At 49.4% G+C, this 23,957-nt stretch overlaps 7 protein-coding genes across 7 annotated transcripts, besides 17 other annotated features; all 7 read right to left on the minus strand.

Moving 5' to 3' along the window:
• The first annotated feature begins 219 nt into the window (after positions 1-219).
• Positions 220-282: a sequence feature (A-rich).
• Positions 283-400: 118 nt separating this feature from the next.
• TraAM80_03655 (putative kinesin) lies at positions 401-3,895 on the minus strand (the record flags this gene model as incomplete). Its single annotated transcript, XM_029380609.1, has 1 exon — positions 401-3,895. The coding sequence occupies one exon, from the start codon at positions 3,893-3,895 to the stop codon at positions 401-403; it is 3,495 nt and encodes a 1,164-aa protein (XP_029239473.1).
• Positions 3,896-3,986: 91 nt separating this feature from the next.
• Positions 3,987-4,031: a microsatellite.
• Positions 4,032-4,246: 215 nt separating this feature from the next.
• Positions 4,247-4,268: a microsatellite.
• Positions 4,269-4,515: 247 nt separating this feature from the next.
• Positions 4,516-4,568: a microsatellite.
• Positions 4,569-4,774: 206 nt separating this feature from the next.
• On the minus strand, positions 4,775-5,845 carry TraAM80_03656 (U3 snoRNA-associated protein UTP11; the record flags this gene model as incomplete). The annotated part of the gene is made up of 1 exon (XM_029380610.1): positions 4,775-5,845. One exon carries the CDS (start codon positions 5,843-5,845, stop codon positions 4,775-4,777), a length of 1,071 nt encoding a protein of 356 aa, XP_029239474.1.
• An 875-nt stretch (positions 5,846-6,720) lies between these two features.
• TraAM80_03657 (putative DNA-directed RNA polymerase, alpha subunit) lies at positions 6,721-7,899 on the minus strand (the record flags this gene model as incomplete). Its single annotated transcript, XM_029380611.1, has 1 exon — positions 6,721-7,899. The coding sequence occupies one exon, from the start codon at positions 7,897-7,899 to the stop codon at positions 6,721-6,723; it is 1,179 nt and encodes a 392-aa protein (XP_029239475.1).
• Positions 7,900-8,137: 238 nt separating this feature from the next.
• Positions 8,138-8,184: a sequence feature (A-rich).
• Positions 8,185-8,526: 342 nt separating this feature from the next.
• Positions 8,527-8,555: a microsatellite.
• A 241-nt stretch (positions 8,556-8,796) lies between these two features.
• TraAM80_03658 (putative RNA helicase) lies at positions 8,797-14,232 on the minus strand (the record flags this gene model as incomplete). The annotated part of the gene is made up of 1 exon (XM_029380612.1): positions 8,797-14,232. The coding sequence occupies one exon, from the start codon at positions 14,230-14,232 to the stop codon at positions 8,797-8,799; it is 5,436 nt and encodes a 1,811-aa protein (XP_029239476.1).
• Positions 14,233-14,306: 74 nt separating this feature from the next.
• Positions 14,307-14,332: a microsatellite.
• A 646-nt stretch (positions 14,333-14,978) lies between these two features.
• Positions 14,979-15,007: a microsatellite.
• Positions 15,008-15,326: 319 nt separating this feature from the next.
• TraAM80_03659 (putative extracellular receptor) lies at positions 15,327-17,993 on the minus strand (the record flags this gene model as incomplete). The annotated part of the gene is made up of 1 exon (XM_029380613.1): positions 15,327-17,993. One exon carries the CDS (start codon positions 17,991-17,993, stop codon positions 15,327-15,329), a length of 2,667 nt encoding a protein of 888 aa, XP_029239477.1.
• Positions 17,994-18,956: 963 nt separating this feature from the next.
• Positions 18,957-18,995: a sequence feature (A-rich).
• A 558-nt stretch (positions 18,996-19,553) lies between these two features.
• TraAM80_03660 (histone H3 variant) lies at positions 19,554-20,009 on the minus strand (the record flags this gene model as incomplete). Its single annotated transcript, XM_029380614.1, has 1 exon — positions 19,554-20,009. The coding sequence occupies one exon, from the start codon at positions 20,007-20,009 to the stop codon at positions 19,554-19,556; it is 456 nt and encodes a 151-aa protein (XP_029239478.1).
• Positions 20,010-20,490: 481 nt separating this feature from the next.
• Positions 20,491-20,520: a microsatellite.
• A 96-nt stretch (positions 20,521-20,616) lies between these two features.
• Positions 20,617-20,649: a microsatellite.
• Positions 20,650-20,843: 194 nt separating this feature from the next.
• TraAM80_03661 (uncharacterized protein) lies at positions 20,844-22,706 on the minus strand (the record flags this gene model as incomplete). The annotated part of the gene is made up of 1 exon (XM_029380615.1): positions 20,844-22,706. The coding sequence occupies one exon, from the start codon at positions 22,704-22,706 to the stop codon at positions 20,844-20,846; it is 1,863 nt and encodes a 620-aa protein (XP_029239479.1).
• A 42-nt stretch (positions 22,707-22,748) lies between these two features.
• Positions 22,749-22,810: a microsatellite.
• A 118-nt stretch (positions 22,811-22,928) lies between these two features.
• Positions 22,929-22,952: a microsatellite.
• A 749-nt stretch (positions 22,953-23,701) lies between these two features.
• Positions 23,702-23,732: a microsatellite.
• A 129-nt stretch (positions 23,733-23,861) lies between these two features.
• Positions 23,862-23,892: a microsatellite.
• Positions 23,893-23,915: a microsatellite.
• Positions 23,915-23,935: a microsatellite.
• The last annotated feature ends 22 nt before the right edge of the window (positions 23,936-23,957 follow it).

The following is a 23,957-nucleotide window of genomic DNA, read 5'->3' on the forward strand; positions in this document are numbered from 1 at the left end:
AAAAAAGAACACATACCTGCCAACATTGGCAATTCCCCATGAATAGGTGAAAAGATATTATGTTCTCCTCGCGTCTTATCCAAGTGTTCTTGACATTGGTGTTATATACTTCTCTCTCGTTTCCTCCTTATTTGTATACGCGTTGCCATAAAATACTCCTCAGTCCCTGTCCCGCCAGCCTGTAAGACAACAAACAGGTACAAAATTCGGGTTGACGGGCAAAAAACAAAGAAAAAGAAACGGACGTAAGTAAAAACAAAAAAAAACAAAAAACAAAAAAAATTGATAAATTGCAGCATAAACATATATATATATTTCGCCAGTTTAAACCTTTTTTTTTTTGTTGTGTGTGTGTTGTGTACCTTCACAGCTTTCAATCAGCGACGGCCGTCGTTGACGGCTACTTTGATCCTCCTCTTTGCGCCACTGCGAGACGCCCCTGCTTCGGCGCAACTGCAGCTGAGCCAGCGGTAACTGTCGCCTTTGCCCCGCCCGAGCCGGAGCCTTTCTTATCGCCAGCATCAATATTATTACTGCTGCTACAAGTATTTTTACCAACATTATTACCGCGTGGCCTACTTGTGCTGACAAGCTGGCTCTTAACGTCTTCCTTGAAACGCTGGAGGCTCGCATTGCTGTCTTCTTGAGTCTGCTTCAGCTGCTGCACAATCTCTCGGAAACGCTGTGTGTCGCGTTGCTTTCGCTCCTCTACAGCCTCAAGTAACGCGGTGTAGTCTTTCCGTTCACCAGTGGAGTCACGGAGACGGCTCCGGAAGCTCAAGTAGTCTTTTCCTTGGACCAGGGTCCGCAACTGAGCAAAGGAGGCGTCTATCGCAGAGGAACGGTTATCCCAGTCGGAAAGCAAACCATTACTAACATTAAAGATCTGTTCCTGCTCTTGAGCAAAGCTTTGAATCTCTGTTTGGTGCTGGTGCTCCATGCGAGTTCGTTCTGCCTGCGCCTTCAGCAACTCTCGTCGCAAATCATTCACCTCACGCTCCAATGAACGGCGTTGACGGTCCTTCTCAGCCGTGTCATTTGCTTGTCGTTGGGCCTCATTGCCAATTTGTTGCTTCAGTCGAGTAATTTCTTGCTCCTTCTCTTGGCAGTGGCGGTCCGCTTCTTCCTGCCGCCGCGTCATCTCCCTCTCATGCACCTCCTGCAACCGTTTAACGGCTTCTTCTAGGCGTTTACAATCCGATGCGCCAGAGCTCATCTTGTCACGTAACCATTTTGTTTCCTGCTGGTGCTGAGCACGCGTATTTTGCAGCTGTTCGTTGTAGCTCGCACGCGCCGCCTCATTTTCGTCCGCAAGTTTCTTTCTTTCACTTTTGTAGTCCTCCTTGTTCTTCTTCATCCGCTCCTCCACGTAGTTCAACTTATCCACGTGTTTGTCAATAAGCTGCTGGTACAGCTCATTACTCTTCTCAATGGACTCCTTTAGTCGGGACGCCGATAATTTTTGCAACTCTTTCATCTCTTCCATGTGCCGTCTCCTCGTTTGTTCCATTTCCTCACGGTGCGACTCTTGAAGACTGCGAAGATCCTTGCCCAGATTTGCGCTTTGGTCCTTAATCACGCGAGCTACACGCTGTGTAAACTCATCTTCTTTCTGCACCATCACGTTCCACATAATGTTCGACGCCACGTTAATACAAAAAAGGGAGTAACGTTCCAGTTGTTTATGCTGAGTCAAAATGAAGGTCTGCTGTTTGCTCACTTCCCTCTTAAGATTTTGAATACGGATATTCAGCTCCTCCACATGAGTCATGTTGCTGGAAGTGTCAGGCCCTCCACATTGAGGGCCTCCCCCATTGAGTTGCTGAGGAATGTCTTCAACGTCGGATTTGGTGTCGGTAAGTCTTGTCGTGGGCAGCAATGCGTTGCCGTTTTCCTCATGGTTGCTACAACGTCGACATGTACTCGTTTCAGGCAAATGAGCAGGGCGTGAACGCCTAGCTGAGAGTGTATGTGAACGCTCCATCCGCATACCAGGCCTCCGCTCTTCTATCTCAGCCTGAAGCTCCACAACCGTCTTTTCCTGGTCCTGGCAGCGTTTCTCCAAAAAGGTATTACGACGCTGCAATTCCACAACGTAGTCACGGCTAAATTCATTTAGCCCAGCCTCACGTATGGTCTTTTTCAGACGCTCCACCTCAGCTGTCAAGAGACGTATTTGTCGCACTTGTGGATCTTCATTAATAACTGCCTGATTGACAATTTGTTTTGCGCGTGAGGCGTAACGTATGGTCTGTCGCATTTCATCAAAGTTCACACCGTGAGGAGAGATGGTAGCCAACATGGATGTTTTACTATTTCCTCCAAGAGAGTCCATCAGAAGCCATGTGAGGTTGGAGTCGCGGTAGGGCACTGGCACAGAAAGCGACTTGGACTGTGAGAGATCTGCCAGACAGTCAATGACACGGCCCAAGGTTGTGAGAGACAAATTAATCTTGGTGCCTTCCAGGAATTGCTTGCCCTCCGCGCCAACTGCACCTGTGCGCTCGGAGCCAGCAAGGTCCACAAGATTCAACTTGCTTTGCTGCTTACATGTGTTATCATTTCTATCAAGGAACAGCCGTGTAATATTCAACGTAATAATTGCATGACTGCGGCTGCTGCGGTCATTGGCTTTTGTGGCGGCTGTACGTCTTTCCTTGTTCCCTTTGCGAATCACCTTGGCAACTTCTGCAGCGTCATTAACCACACTCGAGGTGAGTCCCTCCACGTATGGTCCACTGACAGGGTTGTGACGAATCCTTAAATCGGCGTCTTTTTGAGGGCGAAACAAGTCAAACACCTTTTCATTGTAGATCTCAAAATACTCCACCTCAACCCGGTATGAGTGAGAGGGATCAGTGTCCCTTTTCCCTTGTAATCCTTTAAACAAGTCCGACGTGATGCGGGGAATGATGCCTTGCAGCTCATTAGGATCCAACTGTGTCGTATCGACGGTGTCTGCTACCTGACGCTCCGTGTTTCCATGGGTGCCCAACGGCAGGATGAAAAGTTCCTTTTGACTACTTGGCGCAGATAGATGCCTGAAGTGTGTGGGGGAACCAACACCAATAGACAGCTTAGTGTCGTCACACTCTTCGTCCTCGTCCTCGTCCTCGTCGTTGTTGTTTGCAAAACCATGCTGACTAACAGAAGCAGTAAAGTCAGAACTCTTTGGAAAGTAGCCAAACATTGAGAACGTCTTGCCACTTCCAGTCTGCCCGTACGCAAAGACGCACCCATTGTACCCTTCCAAGCTATTCTCTAATACAGGGCGCCCAACCACATTGTAAACGTCCTCCTGCGAGCTGTAGGGTGGATGGACAACTGCAGCACTTGAAGCAATCGCCGCGTTTGACCCTGCACCTTCAAAAGGGACTGAATATTCGGCGGCTGCACGCCCGCGAGCAGAGGCAACGCTCATGCTGGTGGTATTTATACACACGCCTGCGCGGTACCGGTTGCACCTTGCAGAAGTAACGCTGTTGATAAACATATCAATAGACCCATGGATTTCCCCAGCGCTTCTGCCTTTGCTGCTGTCACCGGCATTCGTCTCCAGAACAGACCAAAAACAACGAGTGAAGCTAAACGTTTCGCGAGGTCTAAAATCCTTCTGTGGGTCCAACAACGTAATAAAGCATGGGTTATCAACATCAATGCGCACCGTACTATGATGCGGCATGCTCAACGACAACTCCCGCTCACTAAATGGCCGAACACGCACATATACCTTCATGGCGTTCCCCTGCGCCTGTGCAGCATCCAACGCCGAGCGTTGTGCCGTGATAAGAGACAAGGAAGAATGCGTACGTCGAAACTCACGTTCTCCCCTTTTCGGTGTGGATACCGGACGCGCAGAAGTGGGATTAGAACGTTTGGGGGAATTAGCCGGCATAGTTTGAAGCTATTTGCCTTCTTTTGGCGGTTTGCCTCTGAAATTATTTTCTCTAAATAAAATATATGTGTATATCAAACGCTTTGCCTGGATATATCTATCTATGTATTCGTATATATATATATATATATATATACAGTGCCACCGGGCTACACAACAGAATACAGTACGAACTTTTTTTCTTTCTTCTGTTTCGTTTGCCTCTGGTCAGTGCTAATATCCTGAAAAGATACCACTCTCAACTACAACTAAACTGACACAAACAATGATTTACCAAGAAATAATATTGATATCGATCTCAATACAACTTCTTTATTTGTTATTGTCCCCTTCGCCCTCGCTGTGTATACGTATTATTATTATTATTTTTTTTTCCTGCAAAAGTTGAAGCGGAAGAATCAACTCTTATCCCTTTTCAACAACACCTTTCACTCTTCACGCCTTGCTGCAATCCTTCCCTGTAAAACAATGCGAGAAGAGGTGTGCAATGAAGTGCAAAACGGGTGTCACACACGGCAGCCAGGGAGCAACGGCCGTATGTGTCTGTATTCAAGTGTGTACAAGAGGGGAAAAAAAGGGGTATATATGTCTTCCGTGTTTTTCTGGTAAATGTGCGTCGATTTCTTTGTTGTTGTTTTTTTGTTTCCTCGTTTGCTTTAGTTTTTTTTTTTTTCTCTCTCTCAAAGTTCAACACTACTAATGTTATTTGCACTGCCTTTTATAATAAAGGCAGTAAAAGCATTAAGCGATTGTGAAAGCAGAGATGCTCCCACCTTCTCCCTCTTTTTTTTTCTGGTGTGCGTGTACAGCACGCCAATTTCTGTAGGGCCCTCCACAGCTGTCATAAACGTTTCGATTTCAATTATTGCGGACACAAACTCACCGCGAGCGACGTGCGGCTGTCGGCTTAAATTGGGACTCACGCTTCTGTTGCAGGTTTTTGCGAAGACTCTCATTCTGTCGCTTAATCGTTTTGGCCAAGGCGCTAAGGCTCTTGCCACGTTCCACGCGCTGCTGAATCTCCTTCCTATTCCTAGCCGCTAATGCTGCCTCCTGTTCCTCCTTCGCACGCCTTAGCTGCAAGACGTGCTCCACGTCATCTCGTGGTTCACTATCGCAGGCAGCAGCACTGTGGCTATTGCCGTCATTACGGCCATCTGCAGCGGCGGAGGACGCTGCCGCCTCCTCTACAAGAGAAGAAAAGCGGTATTTCTTCAACTCCTTCTTGGCACGAAGTCGTTCCACCACAGCCTCACGCTCTTCTGTGGTTTTGGCGCCACTTTTTCGAAGTTTCTCCTGCATTTCCCGACGCTCCCGGCGACGCTGGGATGAGGAAAGCATTCGTGGACCCGTTAACAGCACCTCTTCCGGCAAAACGGTGTTCTGCAGGATCGAAATTGTGCCGCGAACAGCAGGGTGCTGCTTTAGCATCTCTGGGGTGGCGTCAAAGTACTTGACAGGGTTAAAGCGACGAAATTCCTCATCACTCTCCACAAACACAATGTGCTTGTTCTGCGGTGGTGCGGAGGTAATGGCTATTGATGCATCCTCTTTGAGGAGTTCCTTGGCGCGGTGCAGATCTGATTGTGCCTTGTACTGGAGGTACTGAATATTGCGTGTATTCTGCTGTAGTACTTTTTGCGTTTTTTGCCGATTCCCCTTCTCTAACACCGTCCGTTGTTTCATTTTCCCCGAAGCGATATCTAAAACAGCTTTCGTCATGCCAATGTGAAACTCATCCGGATTACGCTGAGCCGCGGCCCGTTTCAACTGTAGGAGCCTTTGCATCTTCGCTTTCCGTCGCCTTGAACGCACAGCATGGTCCTTGTGCTTCTCAAGTTGCCCTAGGTGCTTACGTGAGGCCGGTTGTGAGCGTTCCTTATGTGTCGTCCGCTTGATGTGTTTGCCCAAGTTACCCACCCCTGGATTGCTTCCCTTGCCCCGCGTCATGTTCCTCTGACTTCTTTTTCGTATACCCTGTTTCTACCCTGCCAGATGTGTGGGCCCCGCGCTACTCTTAAATATTGACTGCGACGACCGCCTTTGCCGGAGTAAAGGCGCCAACTGCTTCCTGTACGACACACACACACACAATGATGGGTAGTGCCACAGTAACTAAAATGACGAGCATTAAGCATTATGCATTGAGCGGCAACAGCAGCAAGTAATGGCAGGTACGCCAGAACAAAACAACAACAAAGAAAAAAGGACAAGAAAGGAGATTTCAGAGATTATTAGTTTTTTTATCTTAAACCGCCCAACATGTGGAAATCCACATTTTGAGAGGAAAAGACGGAAGTGCACAGACACGTGTAACTCCATGGGGCATGTGCATGTGCGTGTATCAACAGAGAGATTTGGAATGAAGAGAAACATGTGTGTAATATCTCATTAATGTTTTATACGAGTGAGTAGCGGAGCACACACAGTGAGAGAGAGAAAGAACGCTGTAAATGTATAAAAAAAAGGATAAAGATTTCAACGGGCGCATAGGGTAAAGTAATAACGTCTGGCACACACAGTGAGCGGTAACGACCGAGAAGGAGAAAAAGAGAAGGTGATAGGGGTCCAATGCGTCGGCCGCCGCATACTCTTTTTCCTTTCTTTTTTTTTTTTGGGGGGGGGGGCTGCCCGCGCCCACTTCGCCGTACCGAATTTCTTACACTCCGTCGTCTTTCAGCCCCTACCTTTGCATAGGCATTCACACATTCCTCTTCTCCTCACTGCAGCTCCCTTTTCTCTTTTTCCCTTTTGGCTTTCATTTTTAATTTTAAGTTTTGGATGTTGTTTTTGGGAAAGTCGTCGTTTCAGTTGCCTTAGCCTGCTTAGACAGACGGAATTGCGGCGGCGGTACCCGTGACAATAGCCTCCGTGCCGCGAATACGCCCGGCCAAGTCACGAACGCGTTCGGCAAACAAAGTGAGGGCATACCGGAAGATCTGCGAGGGGTGCAGCTGCCCAATGCTCTCAATGGTAAACCGCATGCGGGTTTTATCCTTCTCGACGACAACCTTGTCGGCAATGTCTGGGTGCACGTCGCGGCGAAGGCACTCGCGACACAGCGTGCAGTTCTCCACCTCCACCACCTCCGCCTCACCCTCCTCGTTCACGCCGAAAACTCCCACCGGGCAAATGCGTTGCAACGTTAACGCAGAATCCCCACACACGGGCTCGCGCAAATGAATGCTTGTCTTGAGCTCGTAGAAGCAGGCAGAGGCGGGAACCCACTTCGCGTGAACACCGCCAATGCCCTTCAGCGCAATCACCCGCAGTTTTAAGCGCTGCCCAGGTCCTAGCTTTGTCAAGATAATGTCCGGATGGACAAGAAAGACACGGTCTTCGTCTGCACCAGTCGCCCACGCCTCCTGCCCTGGTAGTGGCGTCCATCTGAGGTCGCCGCTGTAGACACTCGTGGACTTTGCGTCACGTCTTCCCTCAGCAAAGAGTTCAAACACCAACACACGCTGGGGGTCAAGGGCGTCAAAGCCTACCTGGTTGAATTCTGTTACAAACTGCATCTTTAACACGGGACCAGCAACTGGAACAAGTCCAATACGATGGGCAAGAAGTTCATCCGGCACAACGCTATCATTTTCCTCAATGAGTATGCGGTCAAATGCGAGAACTGGAACTTCCGTTAGCATCAATCGACGAAACATGTTCGCAATTGGCGGGCTAATGCGCTCTACATCAAATGTCATGGTCTCAACACGTCGGGTGGTGGAGTTGTTATGGGTGGACTCTGTCATCGATACACTACTATTCCCATCGGCTTCTTCGTTTGCACTGAAATTCCTACTGGGCTCCTCAACCTTCACCTGCTGCTGTCGCCTCGGCAAATTCACCACAGCCGAGGTAACCTTGATGTTCGATATCGTCGGCATATCTGGCAAAGCTGTCGGTGGCATCGACGCCTTTCCACAGTCATGTGTGCTGGGTGCACTGAACGTATCAGTGCGCAACGCCTTGTCGCAACCAATCTGCACCTTGCTGCCGTGACTCATCACTGCCTAGTTGCGTGATCGGGAACCCTTTCTCCTCGCACTCGCGAGAAGTGAAATGAAGAAGAAAGGGAAGCAGTTGTACTAACAAACATCACACAACACCGACGCGAGGAGGAGAGTCACATAAAAGGGGTGGTGAGAGGTGAAGACAAAAGGCTTGTGCCACAGCTGTCCCACAGCGTTTTCTCACATGGGCATAACTTAGGTGGCCTTCATGGAGTAATCCTCATAACTGAGGAAAAACAAACAAAACAAAATACTTCCAGAAGAACAACAACAAAACAAGAGCGAAAAAGAGGCAATGGAGAGAGGTCTGATACAAAATGTGAGGGTAAAGCCTTACACTTTTTCGTTTGACACGCGCCTTTTTTTTTTTTTTTCGTGTGGGTGAGAGAATACGGAAGAGGTATGAAGACTTCCAAGGTGAGAGCATCGGCAGTGGGGGGCAGTAGGAGCAGCAGCAATGGCAGCAGAAATGAAAATAGACCTAACTAAATTACTACAATGACTTCGTATCAGTTTCCGTTTATTAAATAATTACGTTCCACCTTAGCTTCCCTTGGTCTCCTTCTACTTGCCACAATCACACACGCATACTCCCACTGAAAAGCCTCCGCCCGACTGTTTCTCCCCTCTCCTCCTCCTCCTCCTCCTCCCTGTTCGTCATTGTTTCCCTTTTTTCCTTCTGCGCTTGTTTCTTCTGCTAATCCCGTGGCGGCGATGGTGGCAGTGGTGTTTACTGTGGGCCTCGTGGAAATCCCGCTTCGTAGTTCTTATTAATTTACTCTACTCCCACGCGTTCCCCCCCCCCCACTTCCTTTCTTTCCCCCATGTTTTCTTCTCAGTTTTATGCTTAAAAAGAAAAGTTTCCCTGTCTGTGCGTGTGTGAAGATCTTCTCATGACGCGACTGCCTCCGACGAGTGCACGCTGCTGGAGGAATCCTCGCAGTCCTCCGAGTCAGTCAGAAGACCAATCTGCGGCGGATGCAACGACTTCTTTGGCATTAGTGTCTCATCTGACGGGTGTTCGCGTTGCTCGTTTTGTGGAAGATAATGAGAGTAGTGCGAGAAGACAGGTCCGCCCTCGTTAGTCCGCTCTTGCAGCGGCAGCTTCGCGTTATTCATCCCAACGTCATTTCCGTTCTCGTTCTCTGCTCCTTCGGGGTCGTAATCCGCCTTGTGGGGCTGGCCTGGCACGTCCTCGCGCAGTGTCGACTTTTCCGGCTGTGCTTTCTGAACAGGCGGACGCACGCCGTCAATAATACGGTCATTCTTAAAAATATTCACCTTCCTACCGACACACATAAAAGACTTGAGATCCAGTGCTCGTGCCTCCACCTTGTGGTTAGGCACATCAATACGTGCGATGGCGCCAACGATGTGTGTTGGCCCCACCTTAACACCCATTGTCTCTCCCAGTGCCTTGGCAAGAATAAGGTGAATGTTACCAAACTCACGCGACGGCAGTGGATACGCAAGGATCGATGGAGAACGATTAGCCACAACTTCTGCGGGAAGCGGCGGTGGAGGTATTGTGAGTGGATTCACAGCTGGTGGTGGGGTGAGAATGCCCATCAATGCAAGCAATTCGGCTGCAGTAGGAGCGTTTGGTGCCGCACCTGCTGCCACTGGCACTTCCTGCTGAGCAGCTCCTACTGGAACACCAACCGCGGAGGCAGAGGCGGCGTTGGTGAGGTTTGACGCAAGTGACGGAGGTGGAAGCGTTGTGGCAGGCCACAGTCCAACACTCACGGAGGGTGCCGCCTGAGCTGCGGGTATTTGTAGCGACACCTTTTCCTCCGGGGCACTACTCGACGCCGGCGCTGCTGCGTGGTCCACAGATGCCGACGTTCCTCCCTTCATTGCCAACAGACGCTCCATCAGCGTCAGTCCACCACCGGCACCGCCAACTTCACCGTTGCCTTCGCCAGCCTTGTTACCGTCAAAAGCAGGTGTCTCCGTCTTTGGCCCTCTGTCAAACGTAAAGTTCCCAATAAAAGCATTGGGATCCACTTGAATGGGTTTTCGCACTGTTTCATTTTTGGCAGGTCCGTCCTGGGGAACAGCAGATGAGACTACATTAGCAGACATCATGGGTTGATTAAAGAAAGAGGACGCTGTGGGAGCTTCCTCTCCTATTGCTCCCAACACGCTTGTTGCTGTGTTGGCTCCTTCCATCGCCGTTGGCCCAGACACAGGTCCATCATGTATTTTAAATAACGTTGGTGGCCTTCTTGCATGTTCGGCAGCTGTTTCCACTTGCATACCATAAGACGCCATGTACTCCTCCGCGTTCACCTCCTGAAATTGATATTGTGCGTTGCCATTTGGCTCACTTGCCGCGAAGACAGCATTGTGGGGTTGTGCCTCACAGGAGGGAAGGGCGTCTGTTGCCGTGATGCCAACCTCCCGCTGCACCTCTTCTTCCAGCTCCTTCAGAAATATTTCAAGCTCCTCCAAGTCGTCGCCAAGAATTTCTAATTCCGGGCCTACACGCCGCAAAACGTGAAGGTAGTAGCCATGGAACTCGTGCTCAGGATGAAGAAAGGCAAACAAGTCGGGGTACATCTTCAAAAAGGTGGCTTCTTGCTCACGGGAACGAGCCTTGGCAATGCTTTGTGCCACATGCTGAATATTTTTATCCATCACAGGCTCAGGTAGCTTGCCTACGTAGGCCGAAGGTTGCCGCCCTGCTGCATCTGAGGCTGCATCTAAAACAACACTACCACTACCAGCAGCGGCGGCAGACGAAGAAGCCGCAGCAAAAGATGATGTCAATGCGGAGCCAATGTGATTCTTCGAAGGCACCACAGCTGTTGGTCGTCCTGGATTGGAACTGTACTGATAATACGGGCACAGCAATGTCTCAACGCGGTTTCCAACGTCATTGTTTGCCACAGTACGGCTGGCACGCTCTTCCCGCAACCAATCTTGAGCCCCACGCCCTCGTCGTGACCACCATTCCCAGGCTTCCTTTAGCCCAAGTGACGCGTCGCTTCTTGCAGGCCATGATTTATCACACAGCAGTGCCCTCAGTCGCCGACGGCTTTGATCCCGCATCTGTTGCAGCCATTGTGCCGTTGTTGACCGCATACTGAAAAAAAACGTATCATCGGTCTGCACGAGCACCGATTTAGCCCGAACTGTGTCGTACAGCCTTAGTTTTACTGAAATTGCAGGTAATTGCGCGGGAGGAGGCAGAGACCGAGCAAGTTTTGTTTGGCGCCAGGCTTGTGTTAATATCGAAGTCCATCCACGACAGCGTGTTGCCGGTGACTTCGGCCACTCATGCCAATCGCCACAGACAATAACAGCGGCATCCTTAGAAAGTGGTATCGCTTCCTCCAAGACGTAAAACCCTTTATCTACGACACGTGTGCGATCCAGATACAGAAACGGTTGCTCCGCGTGAAGCTGATAGATCTTCTCCACACTCATCACAGATCTAGGTGAAAAGATGGCTGGATGCACGGTCGTTCGAGTGGGGGACGCACTGGGATCAGACACTGTTGAGGATATCTTGTCTGCAAAGCCAATTGTCGACACGACTCCATCACTGTGTGGAATTGCACAGGATGGATAGACTGCAGCTGTCACGCATCGAAAGATCATTTCCCCTTCTCGCAAGTCCTCCACCGGAATTTCAAGGATGTGGGATGCCACCGTATCTGCATCTATGGTGGTTGTAGTAGTAGTCCTCACTTTGGTAACATCTGTTGCCGTTGTGTTCTTCGCAGGAACTGCCTCCTCGTTTTCATTGCTACACGACTGCTTAGAGGTCAAAGGCAGACCAAAAACCCCAGTCGCCTCAAGTACACGCAGTAGCGCTAGTTGTTGGGCCTCAATCTGCATTAAGGCCCGATTCGACAACAAGGTTTCATCCAAAAAGGCGTCACATGCTTCATTGGAGACTTTACGTGAGCAAAGCCAGGTGTGGTAGGCGTTAAATACACTCACCACATCGCTGCCAGAATCAAGCGAGAAGTAAACCCGAGCCTCCTTCATTAGCTCCTCTGTCTCCTTGTCCGCCGCAGCATCGAAGAACATATTACCCACCATCCACGCTGCCGCAACAACACTCGCCGGCAAGACACAGTCGTCGAGTCGTGCAAATAGCAACAGACGCACAACCTCAATAGGCCACGCAAAGCACGTGGCAGCCACACCGAGTGGTGATAATCGTGGAGCTGAGTCAACTGTTGTACACACCAAATGTCCTAGTCGCCTAAGATGACGCTCGACCGTCGCAAATGTACGACGCAGCTTTTCATAGCGACTTGTGGACGCAGTTGGGACACCTATAAAATTTAAAGGGACCAAGTTTGCCACCATCGATGATAAGATATAATTAGTTCCCGAATTTGGAGTAACTGTGCCCACCTCGCGGCAGCGCAGCCCCTCTTCTCGTGCTTGCAGGAGGTGATACAAATCGACGTACTCGTCCCAGCTCAGATTAAAAATGGGGTGGTGACCATGATCCACACTGATGTGACGATGTTTGGCGCCGTAAAGGATGGATTTGGGAATTAATTGAACCACCATACACACCGGTGGGTGAGTAGCATCCTGTTCACCTGTACTGCTCTCGCTTCGGCGAAGGCGAGCAATCACTCGACGGTAGCGTAGCTCCTGCACAAGACTGTAGGTAGTGATAAAGACGTCAGCACCCGTACTGTCATCGTACGCAGCGTAGGATCGTCTTGCGCAATCCACCACCAAGCCTATTTCCCATGTGGGTGGGAGAACCGAGTGCGCTGTGGTGGGCGTCGTCAACAAGACCATTCGTTTTCCTTCCCTTTTTGCGGCATCGCCGAACCGCAGCACATCATCCACGTCTTGCGTCGTGACACCATCCAGCAGGAGATGCAATGAAAATGGTAGAGGGCAAGCCTCTTCTAAGTTAACTGTGGAGTCACTTATCGCACGACGAAGCGCCTCCTCCACTACCGAGGCGATGTATACGTTGGGAACAATGACTACAACAGATGGTAGATGTCTTTGTTGTTGTTCTTGTTGTTGTTTTTGCTGCTCGGCATTCCTCAACAATTCTTTGCGCTCCGCACGATCGTAGTGCTTCACAGCCTGCACAATAATTGGACACCAGTAGGATCTGAGTTTCTCGTTATTTGTAAACTCCGCTTCTTCGGCCGCCATAATCTTCGCCGCCACGCTAATGTTCTCCACATAGTTACGAAGATCCTCACCCGTGTCACGGCAAATACAGCTACCCTCCTCCTCACACTTTGCAAGCCACTGCATGGTTTCCTCAAGGAGCAGCACACTTGGGGGGGACCACATTTGGCTGACATGCTGCGCCTCCGTACCAAACGCCTTGAGATCCTGCTGCAACACCTGAGAAACATTTAGGCGGGCTGTGCACTCTTTACCAAAGAATTCGGTCACCGTCGTGGCAATGGCATCCTCAAAACAATCTGCCACAACGTGCAAAGGCCCACCACGCTTTTTTACTCCTTGTTCCTCCTTTAGTACCTGTAAAGTACTGCGCAGAAGTGACATACAGAGCTCTGTGGTAGGTGATCGCAAATGCACATCGTTCAAAATAATACAGACAACGTTTAGTAGTAAAGGGTCACACAACAATTGACGGACGAGCATCTCAGGTGTAGTTACTGCGATCAGCGTCCCCTCCGCTACCTCGTAGCGAGTGGGTGTACACAAAGCGACCGTGTTGGAGGTGGCAGCATCGCCACGCTCCTCCCGCAACCGCTCAGCTGTGCGGCAGGCTGAAAGACTTGTCGAACACACAACAATTAGACGTTTGCTCTTAAAAATTTCAGTCTCCGATATAATCTGCGGCATCTGCAATGTGCGACCGCTTCCGGGAGGAGCCACAAGCGCTAGAACCTGGCTACTGCGCAGAGCATTAAGAATGGGTCCACGGCACTGATACACCGGCAAACGCTGACGATACGGCAACCATGTGCGTCTGTGAATAAGAATTTTTGTCATGGGCGTACGATCCACCTGCCGTGGGTCAAACAATTTCATCGGAGCCAGTTTGTGCACAGCGCGCTCCCGATCGACTGCCTCACCCATAAAAATCACAGCTGCTGGATCTGTGAAACCACCACCCACGAATGCTGCGTTTGGTGTTGCCGGCGGTGGGGCACTATCACCAAGGCGTTGACCCCACCGCTCTACATCAGCCATTGTGATGGGCACATCCAATGGAAAACTGTATAACCTGTGGTTCTCCGCGTGGCTCTGACGCGATCGCGAGACGAGATCTTCTAGGCGCTTCTGAAGTTGCTGCGACACCTCAGGCGCAGTAATTAAAGAAGCGAAACGATCATTTGTGCAAAAAACCGACATTGCTCCACGTCACTCCCTTTCCTCCGAATTCTTCCTCTTATTGATGTTGTTGTTGCTCGTATTCTTTCGGGTAAGTGTGTGTGTGTGTGTGTGTGTCGTGCCTGTTTAATGCCCGACCAATGTTGCTTTGATGGTGTCTTCGCTTCTGCGCCTCGGTTTGTGCCTCCTCGGGGGTAGAAGGTGGGACGACCACACGCAAAGCGTCGCTCTTTCTACTTCACTCTGTGCGTGCGCCGCTGAGTGTCTGCAGGAAACCCCTCACCACCCACTGGCTCGCCTCGCTGCCGCGTACGTCCACACCTCTATCCCTTTACTGCTGCTTGCTCCTTCCTCTAAAAAGCAACCAGCGGCAGAACGTTCAGTACTATTGTGGGTAATGCCCTGTCAACTGCACTGGATTCCCACAACCCCACAACCTTACGCCCCTCACCGCTATTTATACTACTTTTTTCCCTTCTGTGTTGCACTGTCACACGTAGTCATTGGTATTGCGAATAAAGGCAGGAAAACATTATTATTGTTTGTTTGTGGATGTGTAAAAATAAAAATAAAAATGAAGAAAAAGGAGAGTGGTCTCAGCAGTCTCGTGACCGAAAAAATGCCGTACGCAGGTGCCCACAGACCGCTGCAGCGCCACACTCACTGAGAGATCAAGAAAAAAAAAAGGTGATCATCAGAAGGGACGGAGCCGACGATGACGACAACACACACAAAACAACGTGCGGTCCACCGCTCGAAAAGAGAGGAAAACAAAACAAAACAAAAAATAAAAACACCACCTAATGGGCCAAACGGAGCTGATGTGTATTCAAGGCGGAACGGGCATGCATTGCTGCTTCTCTCCAGGCCGAAGATTCATCCCAACAACAAAAAAAAAACGGGAAGAGACGCTGTAATGACGACAGCACCGCATGAATAACGTCTAAGCGAAATAATAACACCGCAGAGGCCAATGAAATCCAAAACGAAAACAAAGAAGCCACAAACAAAAAAAAAAAGGATGCGACGAGAAGACGGAAAAAAGGATCATCGGTCGTAATGCGTTTTGTCCCTTTTGCCCTCTGCTCCTGTTGTTGTTGATTCCCTACGTACTGCTACACTCCTGGCTTCAGTGCATGGGCACCCTGCAGCCGCCGCATCTCCTCCTCTGTAACGGGAACGCAGTTGCTCTGAAGGCTAAGCTCCACCAGCTTTTGCAGCTTGTAGTGACGGTAGCAGAAGGCGAAGACGGCAATGGTACCAACGAAGCCCAACACTGAGAGAACAATGGTGCCTGGGCTCGCCGTCACCGTTGTGCCTAAAATAAAATGAATGTCACGAAATGTGTCTGCCGGAGTCTCCTTGCTGCCCGTCATCCAGACAATAGGCTCAGTGGCTGTGTAGCGAAACGACGGCGATTTCCTGCTGTTCCACCTTCCTAGGTAGAGAGTACGATTTATCATCTGAATGTCAAGTCCAAACGACGCAACGTCACGATTCCCTGTCTTGCCAATAGAAAAGTTTCCTGTCAAACCACTCAGCGAGGTCGCTCGAACAAACGGCAGAAGGTTGACGCTACGGTTAAGATTTACCCCTGCATTCATTGCTCGATTGACGCTGTCAATAACAGTGTACGCTGCGTCAACTGCAAACGCATCCCCGCTGCGAATGGTGGTAAGGTTACAGCGATCCACTTCGGCACCAAAGCCACTCTGCAACAAGATCTGCGCCTGCTCCTTGTAGAGACCACTTTGTGCAGCTTCTTTATTGATGGCCTCCAATTGTTTCGGTAGCACATATGGAAAGACACAAAAAGAGCTCTGAGCCTTATTCCGTTCGGTGGGGTGAGACGCGGCATATTGACAGAGTTCGTTACTTAGAAAAAAGATGTATTTATTCATATAACTAAACTCCGTGAAGAGGTTAAAGAAAATCTTCGCGTCATCACCGTAGAGGGGCAGGACCAGAATAATAATACGGGCAATATCCTTCTTGTAAACAGTCTCCATGGTGCTCACAAGGCCTTCCTTATCTGCGGTTGGAACCATGTGAGCCTTTTCCACGTGAATATTCCGCTGACGCATAGTCTTTTGCATCGACTCTACACGGGCACGTCCAAATTGATCATCGAAGCCCACAATGACCACCCGCTCCCACGCAAAATACGCGCACACATCCCCGTAGATCATGTAATTAAATGCATTCGTTGGGGTAGAGCGAGAGAAATACGGATACAACATACGATCCGAAAATAGCTCCTCCGCTGTGTTATAGTCAAGTTGAGTGATGGCAAATTGGTTAACGACCGGTGTGAGCGCCAGCGCGACGCGATCGCGTCCAGGTCCTACAAACACAGAGCAGGAACGCGCCACCGGGATCAACGAAACCAACCCCTGCACCCCGCTCAGCCCTGCATCGAGCACCAAGGGAATGAACGTCGTCGCCCTTTGCACGGAACTCGTCTTGCGATTCTGAAGAAGAAATATGTACACCATTGCGTTAAGAGCCTCTGCCTCGGAGCAAGTGGGTGCAGCAGCCATGCACACCGTCACTGCACGTAGAGGTGATGGCAAAATCACGGCTTTTGTCTCTGTCGGATTAAAGTTCCTGATGACTGGATTGGTTGCACTGGAGTTACGACTCCACGTAATGAGTAATTGATACGCAGTGTAAGTCTTGGTGACAAGAGAATAGACAATCTCCTCGCGCTGCCCTGTTGTAGCATCAAAGGCGACAGTGCCAGTAAACCCGTCAAAGCGCACGGACCGAATTGCGGTGGATGAAGCGCCACCAGCCAACCCTATGGCCTGCATAGCGTCAAACAAATGACTCACAACCAACGCACCGTAGTCGTCAAGGTGCTGAAGATCAAAATAGGCTTGTGAGACGAGGTTCTCAACTGACGCATACTTCGGTATAAAGAGCGCTCCCCAATGCCTCTTAAATGCATGCGTTGAGCCTTGCAAAGCGTCAATCACGTTAACTGCCTCGAGTGATCCGAGCAAGAATAGCTCATCCTGTTTTCCAAGACGCTCAATCGCAGCCCTAAGCCGCAGAAGCTCAGCCGCTGACACAAAGCAAAGTATACCTGTCGGACGATACTTGAGCACCTTGCGAATGACATTGTCATCGTCCTCCAACGTCCCACCGACTTTGATAAACACCTTCGTGACAACGGTTGGTGCCGAACGCGCAAGTCTCACTTGCGCGTCCAAAACTGACTCTACACCCGTTCCGTACGCGCCACTGCCAAATACAACGGCAACAGAGTACCACGCTAGCTCAGAGGATACGGTCTCTAATACAGCGCGAACATTCACGGAATCCCGCGGCACAAGGCAAACTGTGTTAAAATTAACCTCCACATCACATAATGCAGGGTTTGCTGTGTGTGCTGAAATAATTGTGAGAGAATGGGCTTTGCCACTTCGCTTCAAGGCATCACTAACGCCAACAGCAACGTCTGCAGTTTCTGCAAGAAACAATACATCGACAACTGACTGTTCATCGGAAAAAAGTTTCTCCACCTGCGTCAGAGCAGAGAGCAAACTTCCATTCGAGTCAAGGATAAAAGGTCTTTGGGAAAATAGCTCGGCGACAGCCCCACCAGAGTTTGTAATGTATTTGCCAATCGCAGTTTCCAGCGACTCACCCGTCATCTTCGTGCCTTGAAGGTTCAGAAGAACGGCGGAGCGAAGCGTTTTTTTCTCGCTTTTGGCGCATCCTGCCATAACGAGCAGACACGTTGCAAACACCACAAGTGGCCAAAGTGACTGTGGCATCGGCAACGGATCTAATACTTCACTCCCGCTGCGTTATCTGCCTTCTTCAATGGATGCCTGCCAATGTTTTCTCTACGTTCAAGGCAAAAAAAAATAATAATAACACAGAATGCCTTCGTATCACCGCCTTGTCTTTTAGTTGCCGCTGTATTCTATCGTTTGCTGCGGGAAGTTTCAAGCCGCCGTGGAGAGAAGCCGCCTGCTACAGGACGCTCGTCTCCCGCCTCAGCCACTCCTTCCGTACCAAAGAGAAACAAAAAAAAACCTTTTTCGTTCTTTTTTGAAAACAGTACGGCGCGTGTAGTTTAACGCAGAAATGCTCCCACTGAAGCGCTCCCTGCAGCTCCGTCTACCTTTGAAACTGAACCTCAACTGCGGAACTCACGCAGCCCCAACTCCCCCCCCTTTTTTTTTTTCTATTGTTTGTTCGTTTGTGTGTTATTATCTGTTCGCTCTCCCTACCCGCTGAATGAACACCCCGCTGCTTTGCTTGCTCACCGCTATTTCCACCTTCCCCAAGAGCACGTCGCGGCGACGAGGCAAGCAAGAAAAATAAAAATTAATAAGATTTGGTGGAAACAGAATGCGGAGGATAATATGGAGTACACTAAGAGTAGCACAGCACCGTGGTGATTGAGTGTTCAACAACCAGGGAACAATCACCCCCTTCACCCAAATGCCTAGCAAGTAGGCGGGATGTGGCATTACAAGTGTTCGTAGCAGTAGAGACAAGGCAGAAATGCAAGACAGATACCTGTTCTATAGCATTCAGCCCAAACTGTGACTGCTCCTGGTTGTTCACGCTGTGTCTCGAAGAATAAAAAAAAAAGGACAGTGGGAAAGAGGGGGGTAATGAGAAATGATTAAAAAATGAGTACACAGAGGTACAGGCAGGAAAGCATCTGAGAAAATGAAAATTAAGAGGGAGGGAGGGGAGGAGAACAATAATAGTAGACGTGGTAGAAACAAAGCCGCACACACACACAAAACCAAAAAAAAAAAAAGGGAGGGGGGTGGGGGGTCAGTTATTTGCGTTGCTGGAATGTTGTACTCCAGGGAGAAAGAAAAGTCTAAACGCTGATGTAATTGACGCCAACGAACACAACTCTCGCCCTCATGCAAGCCTTAATTCTAAGCCTTCTGTTCAACTTGTTTTTCCCCCTTTTCATCTCGTTCGTTTGTTTCTTCGGCTTTCGTCCACCTCCGTCTCCTCCTTTGTCATAAATTGAGATTCTTTTGCTTCAGTTGCCCTGGAATTGTCGCAAACACTTTTTTTTTCCTCTTATTTTTCATTTGTTCGTCACTTCTTCCCCCAATCTTATTCCCCCTCGTTTTCTTTTTTGAAACTTCGTTCGCAGTTTGGGTGGAATGCATGTAATTTGGTGTCTTCGCAAACCTCGTGTCTTTATCTTTCGTTTTTGGTTTTGCTTGCCTTCCTCCTTCAAGACTTTCTTTTCTGCGTCACTCGTTAAACGTACGCAACACAACGTTGGATACTCACTTCTCTGTTCTAAGGCGCACACACATACACAGATACATTATGCACGCACTCCAGTGGAACTACAAACGCTCGCCACGTAACTTCAACGCCAGTTGAATGTCTTTTGGGTACACCGTAACGCGGTTGGCGTGTAGCGTGCATAGGTTGGCATCGGCAAGAACGGAGGTAACGTAAAGCTCGGTGGATTCTTGCAGCGCCTCCACACAGGTGGCACTCATACGAAATGAATCCTTCAGATTGGACACAATCTCTCGCACAAGGCGGCGGAACGGGGCTTTGGCAATAAGGAAGTCAGTGGTGTTCTGATACCGGCGCACCTCACGCATCACAACGGTGCCGGGGCGCCAGCGATGCTTCTTCTTCGTCCCAGTGCTGGCCAACTCCTTCTTGGCGACAATGCGGCCCTCCGTGTGAATTTTGCGCGAGGCAAGATTCTTACGAGGCTTCGGCAGCTGTGATCCCGTGGCCAAAGCCGATTGCTTTGCCACAGGAGCCATTTTTTTTAGGGATCCCATAACTTGCAGGGATACCTTTGTTTCTTTCTTGTGTTGTTTTTTTTCTTCCTCTGATTCTTGTGTCTGAGTGGAGGGGGAAACACGGGCCTTTCCGGGCTTCACTGATCAGTGAGATGTCCGACCTGTGTTTGACGGGGGGCCCTCCGCTCTGTTGTTTACGTGGTAGCTGTGTGCGCCACTGCTTCTGCCGTGAAGAGTTGTGTGCAGCACAGCGTGGATGCGCAAGAACAAGGTAAATAAGCAAAAAGAAGGGGAAAGGAATAAAGCAAAAGGAACACGTACGCACCCTGCAGGATACCAGGAGAAGAGGACTGCAAAAGAAGTATCAACCACACACATAATGCCTGCGCATGGTTGTGTCTGTTGCTCGCTTGTTTATACCAATAATCACCAAGCAACAAAGCGGGAGAGGAGCCGACGTTGGGAGGCTCCATCCCCCAACGGCAACCCACTCAGCAATGTTTCCTGACCGTTTTCTTTACCCTCCCCCCCTCCCCTCCCCTCCCCCCCCACATGTTAATGATTTATCCCGCTCTAGACGATTTTTATCCGTCCTGCATTTCCGTTTTCCTCATCCTCCTTCGCTCGGTGCCCCCTCCATCAAAAAACACTCACACACACACATACACGCGCGCACACAATGTTCTCTACGAGCCTCTGTTTCCATTTCCCTAGTCATACGCGGAAAGCTTCCCCACAAAACTTCTTATTACGTTTCTTTCAAAAATAAATAAATAAAATCATTGTTCTTTGTGCCGGTGCGGGCACTCTCCTAGCATTTTTTTTTTTGAAATGGATGTGCGGTCACATTCGTCCCAGTGCGGTCTTGCTGACTCACACCTCTCTGGCCCTCTTTCTCTGCTGCTTCAGCAAAAGGGTTACGCACTGCTCCAGCTTTGTCTGACGGGCCAGCTTCCACTCCACCCGAAGTTTATCCATACTTGAGGTAAGCCATTTTTTAACGTACTCCTGCATCTCTACAGAAATGCCAGAGCACGTTGTCCCAATCTCGTATAGCTGAATATCATCCTTACTCTTGGAAAACGTCGCAAGGCTGCCAAACGTGCAAGAGGGTTTCGCAGCTGCGATAGCTGCATAATTCTGGGGCGGCGTAGTAAAATCAACAAGTGTATTATCCACGTGAATCTTTAACGACGGTAGAGCAGTGTTTGTGTGCCACTGCTGCTGTTCAGCGTCGACATCGTCATCGTCTGACGTCTGTCTCATCCGCTTCTCTTGCAAGGACCATGACGGAGGGACCTCCGCGATGGGACGCGTGAAGACACGGCGCTTGGTTCGGTAGAAAGCGACTACAGACAACTCGCGAATACTACAATCATCCCACAGAGCACTGGCGACGGAGTTCTGCTCTCGCATCTTTTGCAGAAACTCTGTTGGAGACCGTAACAGAAGTCGAGCCATGTCACCCGTGATTTCTCCGCGAAGCGTGGTGGCGTTTTGGGACCCGTTCTCTACGGTTTGGCCCTCCTTCAACGAGAGAATAAACTTGTGGCCCTGGGAAGTGTAACGCAATTCCATCATACACTGACGCTTGCTCAAAACACCATTCAATGCATCGTCAAAGTAGTAGTTCTCCTGATACTCTTCATAGTCATTCGACTCCTGCAGTTTGTCGTCACCGCTGTTAGGACTCGCATCTTCACCCGTGGTGTGATGTGACCGTAAATGGAGTGACTGAGAAACCATCTCCTGCCTGTTATACGAGATGGGAAATTCCCCATGGTTAGGAAAGTAGTCACTGATCGCGCTTGTCTGCGACATCGGGTATCCAGATCCCTGCGACAGTGCCGCAGAAATTGGAATTAAAGCGGCGGTTTGACAATCATTTTCTAACCAATTGCAAACCTCCTCGTAGCCTTTATCGCTGGCAATACTGAGCTGCACCCACGCAATATCCACGGAGCATGTATGAAACCCTTCCAAGTACTTCATAAATCGTGAGGATTTGCTCTCTAAACTCTTACTGTACTCAATCTGGTGCAAACGCAGAAATCCGTCCAAGTCCTTACCAACGTCTCCAGATGGATCTTCAAATTCTGTCACCTCAAGTTCGTATTTCTTTCCAAAGGGGAAGTCCGTCTCATCTAGACGAATGCTTGCGCCCTGCAAAAGACTCCCAGTTCCCGCAAAATATTCATCGGTTCCCACCACATTCTCAGAACTATCCTCCGATACGTAATTGTATACCCGGCGGTGCGACCTCAACGAGCCCATCATTTTCATGGGTTCTGCAGCACCGGAGGCCTTTTCCAAATCTTCCAATAGTTCTATGATGCGGCTGATATGGGCAATTGCATCCTCTTTCAGACGGGGGGAAAGTCGCCTCAGCACCCCCATGATGTCTTTGCTTTTGCAAAGCTCGTCCCTTACCTCCTCAGGTAGTTTGGGTACTTGATAGGTGGTACACATCTGATCCCCGCGGTCCACGATATTACTCTTCTTCAACACCAAAGAAGGGAGAGTCTGCGTCGCCGTATCCCCCGCAGCATCCGGTACACGAAGCCGCAGCACACCATTGCCACGGCTCAAGAGTCGCGAAGGGAAGTCAAAGAAGTAATCTGTGTAAGTCTCTTCACTTTGTAGACGCAGTGATCCAAGTTGCATCAACCGCTCAAAGTTTTCCCTGTCTTCAAGGCAGAGCTTGATCGCATGCTTAATTCCATCTCCCGCCACCATTCCCAACTGTTTTGTGCCTCAGTTACACTTTATCGCAATTACAACAAAGACAAAAAAAAAAGATAACGCCACATCACCATCAACACAAACAAAATAAAACAAAAAGTCACAGAACCACTACTCCCATCGTTACCCCTTGTCAGACGCCATCTGCCCCAGCAACAAAAACAGTAGCGAGCAGCTGCAGGAGGCAGGGAAGCTGAAATAAGTCAGTAGCACCTAATATATATATATATATATTATGTAAGCACCTCTCAATGTTCTTTGAAACCCGTTCAATATTCCTCACTTTTCCTCCATCGTCTCTGCCACCTCCACCATGAGAAGTGTGTCGTCGCTGTAGTCTATATTCACCAGGGCACTTACACCAAGAAAAGTGGCCAAAGCGACCATGAAAAAACTGATGACACCAATCAAATAATACTGCGAGGAGGGGCTCATTGGGGCGAGAAGGTCAGGCGCAACCGGTTCATGTTGTGTTTTGCTTTGAGCTTCCACGTTCAACGACATTGCTGCGACTGTGGCCATCGTAAATAAAACAAAACGAGGCAAAGGTAGCCGCATCTTTTCTGTTCCTTTGGCCTTTTCCCTCGTTTTCTTTGAACCAAACACGCGCGTGTATCGCTATATCCTGTTATTGTGTACCCACGGACCACACGACACACAGGTTAAAAACACTCCTCTTCCTAAACCGCACTGACTCTCGATTCACTGTCCACAGTTTTCTCTTTCACATCCAAGACATGCAAGGGTGAAAAAAAAAGATGCATCCAAATACCACACCAAAGCGCAGAATAACGAAAAAGGAAGAAATTTGATGGTATTCAGAGCTTGCTGCCCTGTAGACGCCGCTAGAGTGCATACAGGTGGGTGCATTGCTATCCCGTGGGCGTGGGACAAGGAGCTCAGTGGGGGCTTTCCTTTCCACGCAACCGACGCTATTAAATGGAAATATAACCCACACAAACAAACAAGAGACGAGGAAAGGGAGGAAAACACACACGCACACACACACACACAAAGACAAGGAGGAGGAGGAGTGGAAAGCTAACAAAGCGTTGGTAGTAAAAGCAGGTGAGGGAAACCAAAACAAAACAAAAAACAACCACTAATTCTTTCTCTCGCACCTTCTCGCTCTGTCAAGCCAGTTGCTGCATATGTATATATATATATATATATATATATACATACACACATACATACATACATGTGTGTGTGTGTGCGTGTGTAGCGAAACAAAAAACAAAAAAA

The sequence above is a fragment of the Trypanosoma rangeli genome, assembly GCF_003719475.1.
Source record: "Trypanosoma rangeli strain AM80 chromosome Unknown Tra_15.4_contig_00097, whole genome shotgun sequence".
Classification (NCBI taxonomy): Eukaryota; Euglenozoa; class Kinetoplastea; order Trypanosomatida; family Trypanosomatidae; genus Trypanosoma; species Trypanosoma rangeli.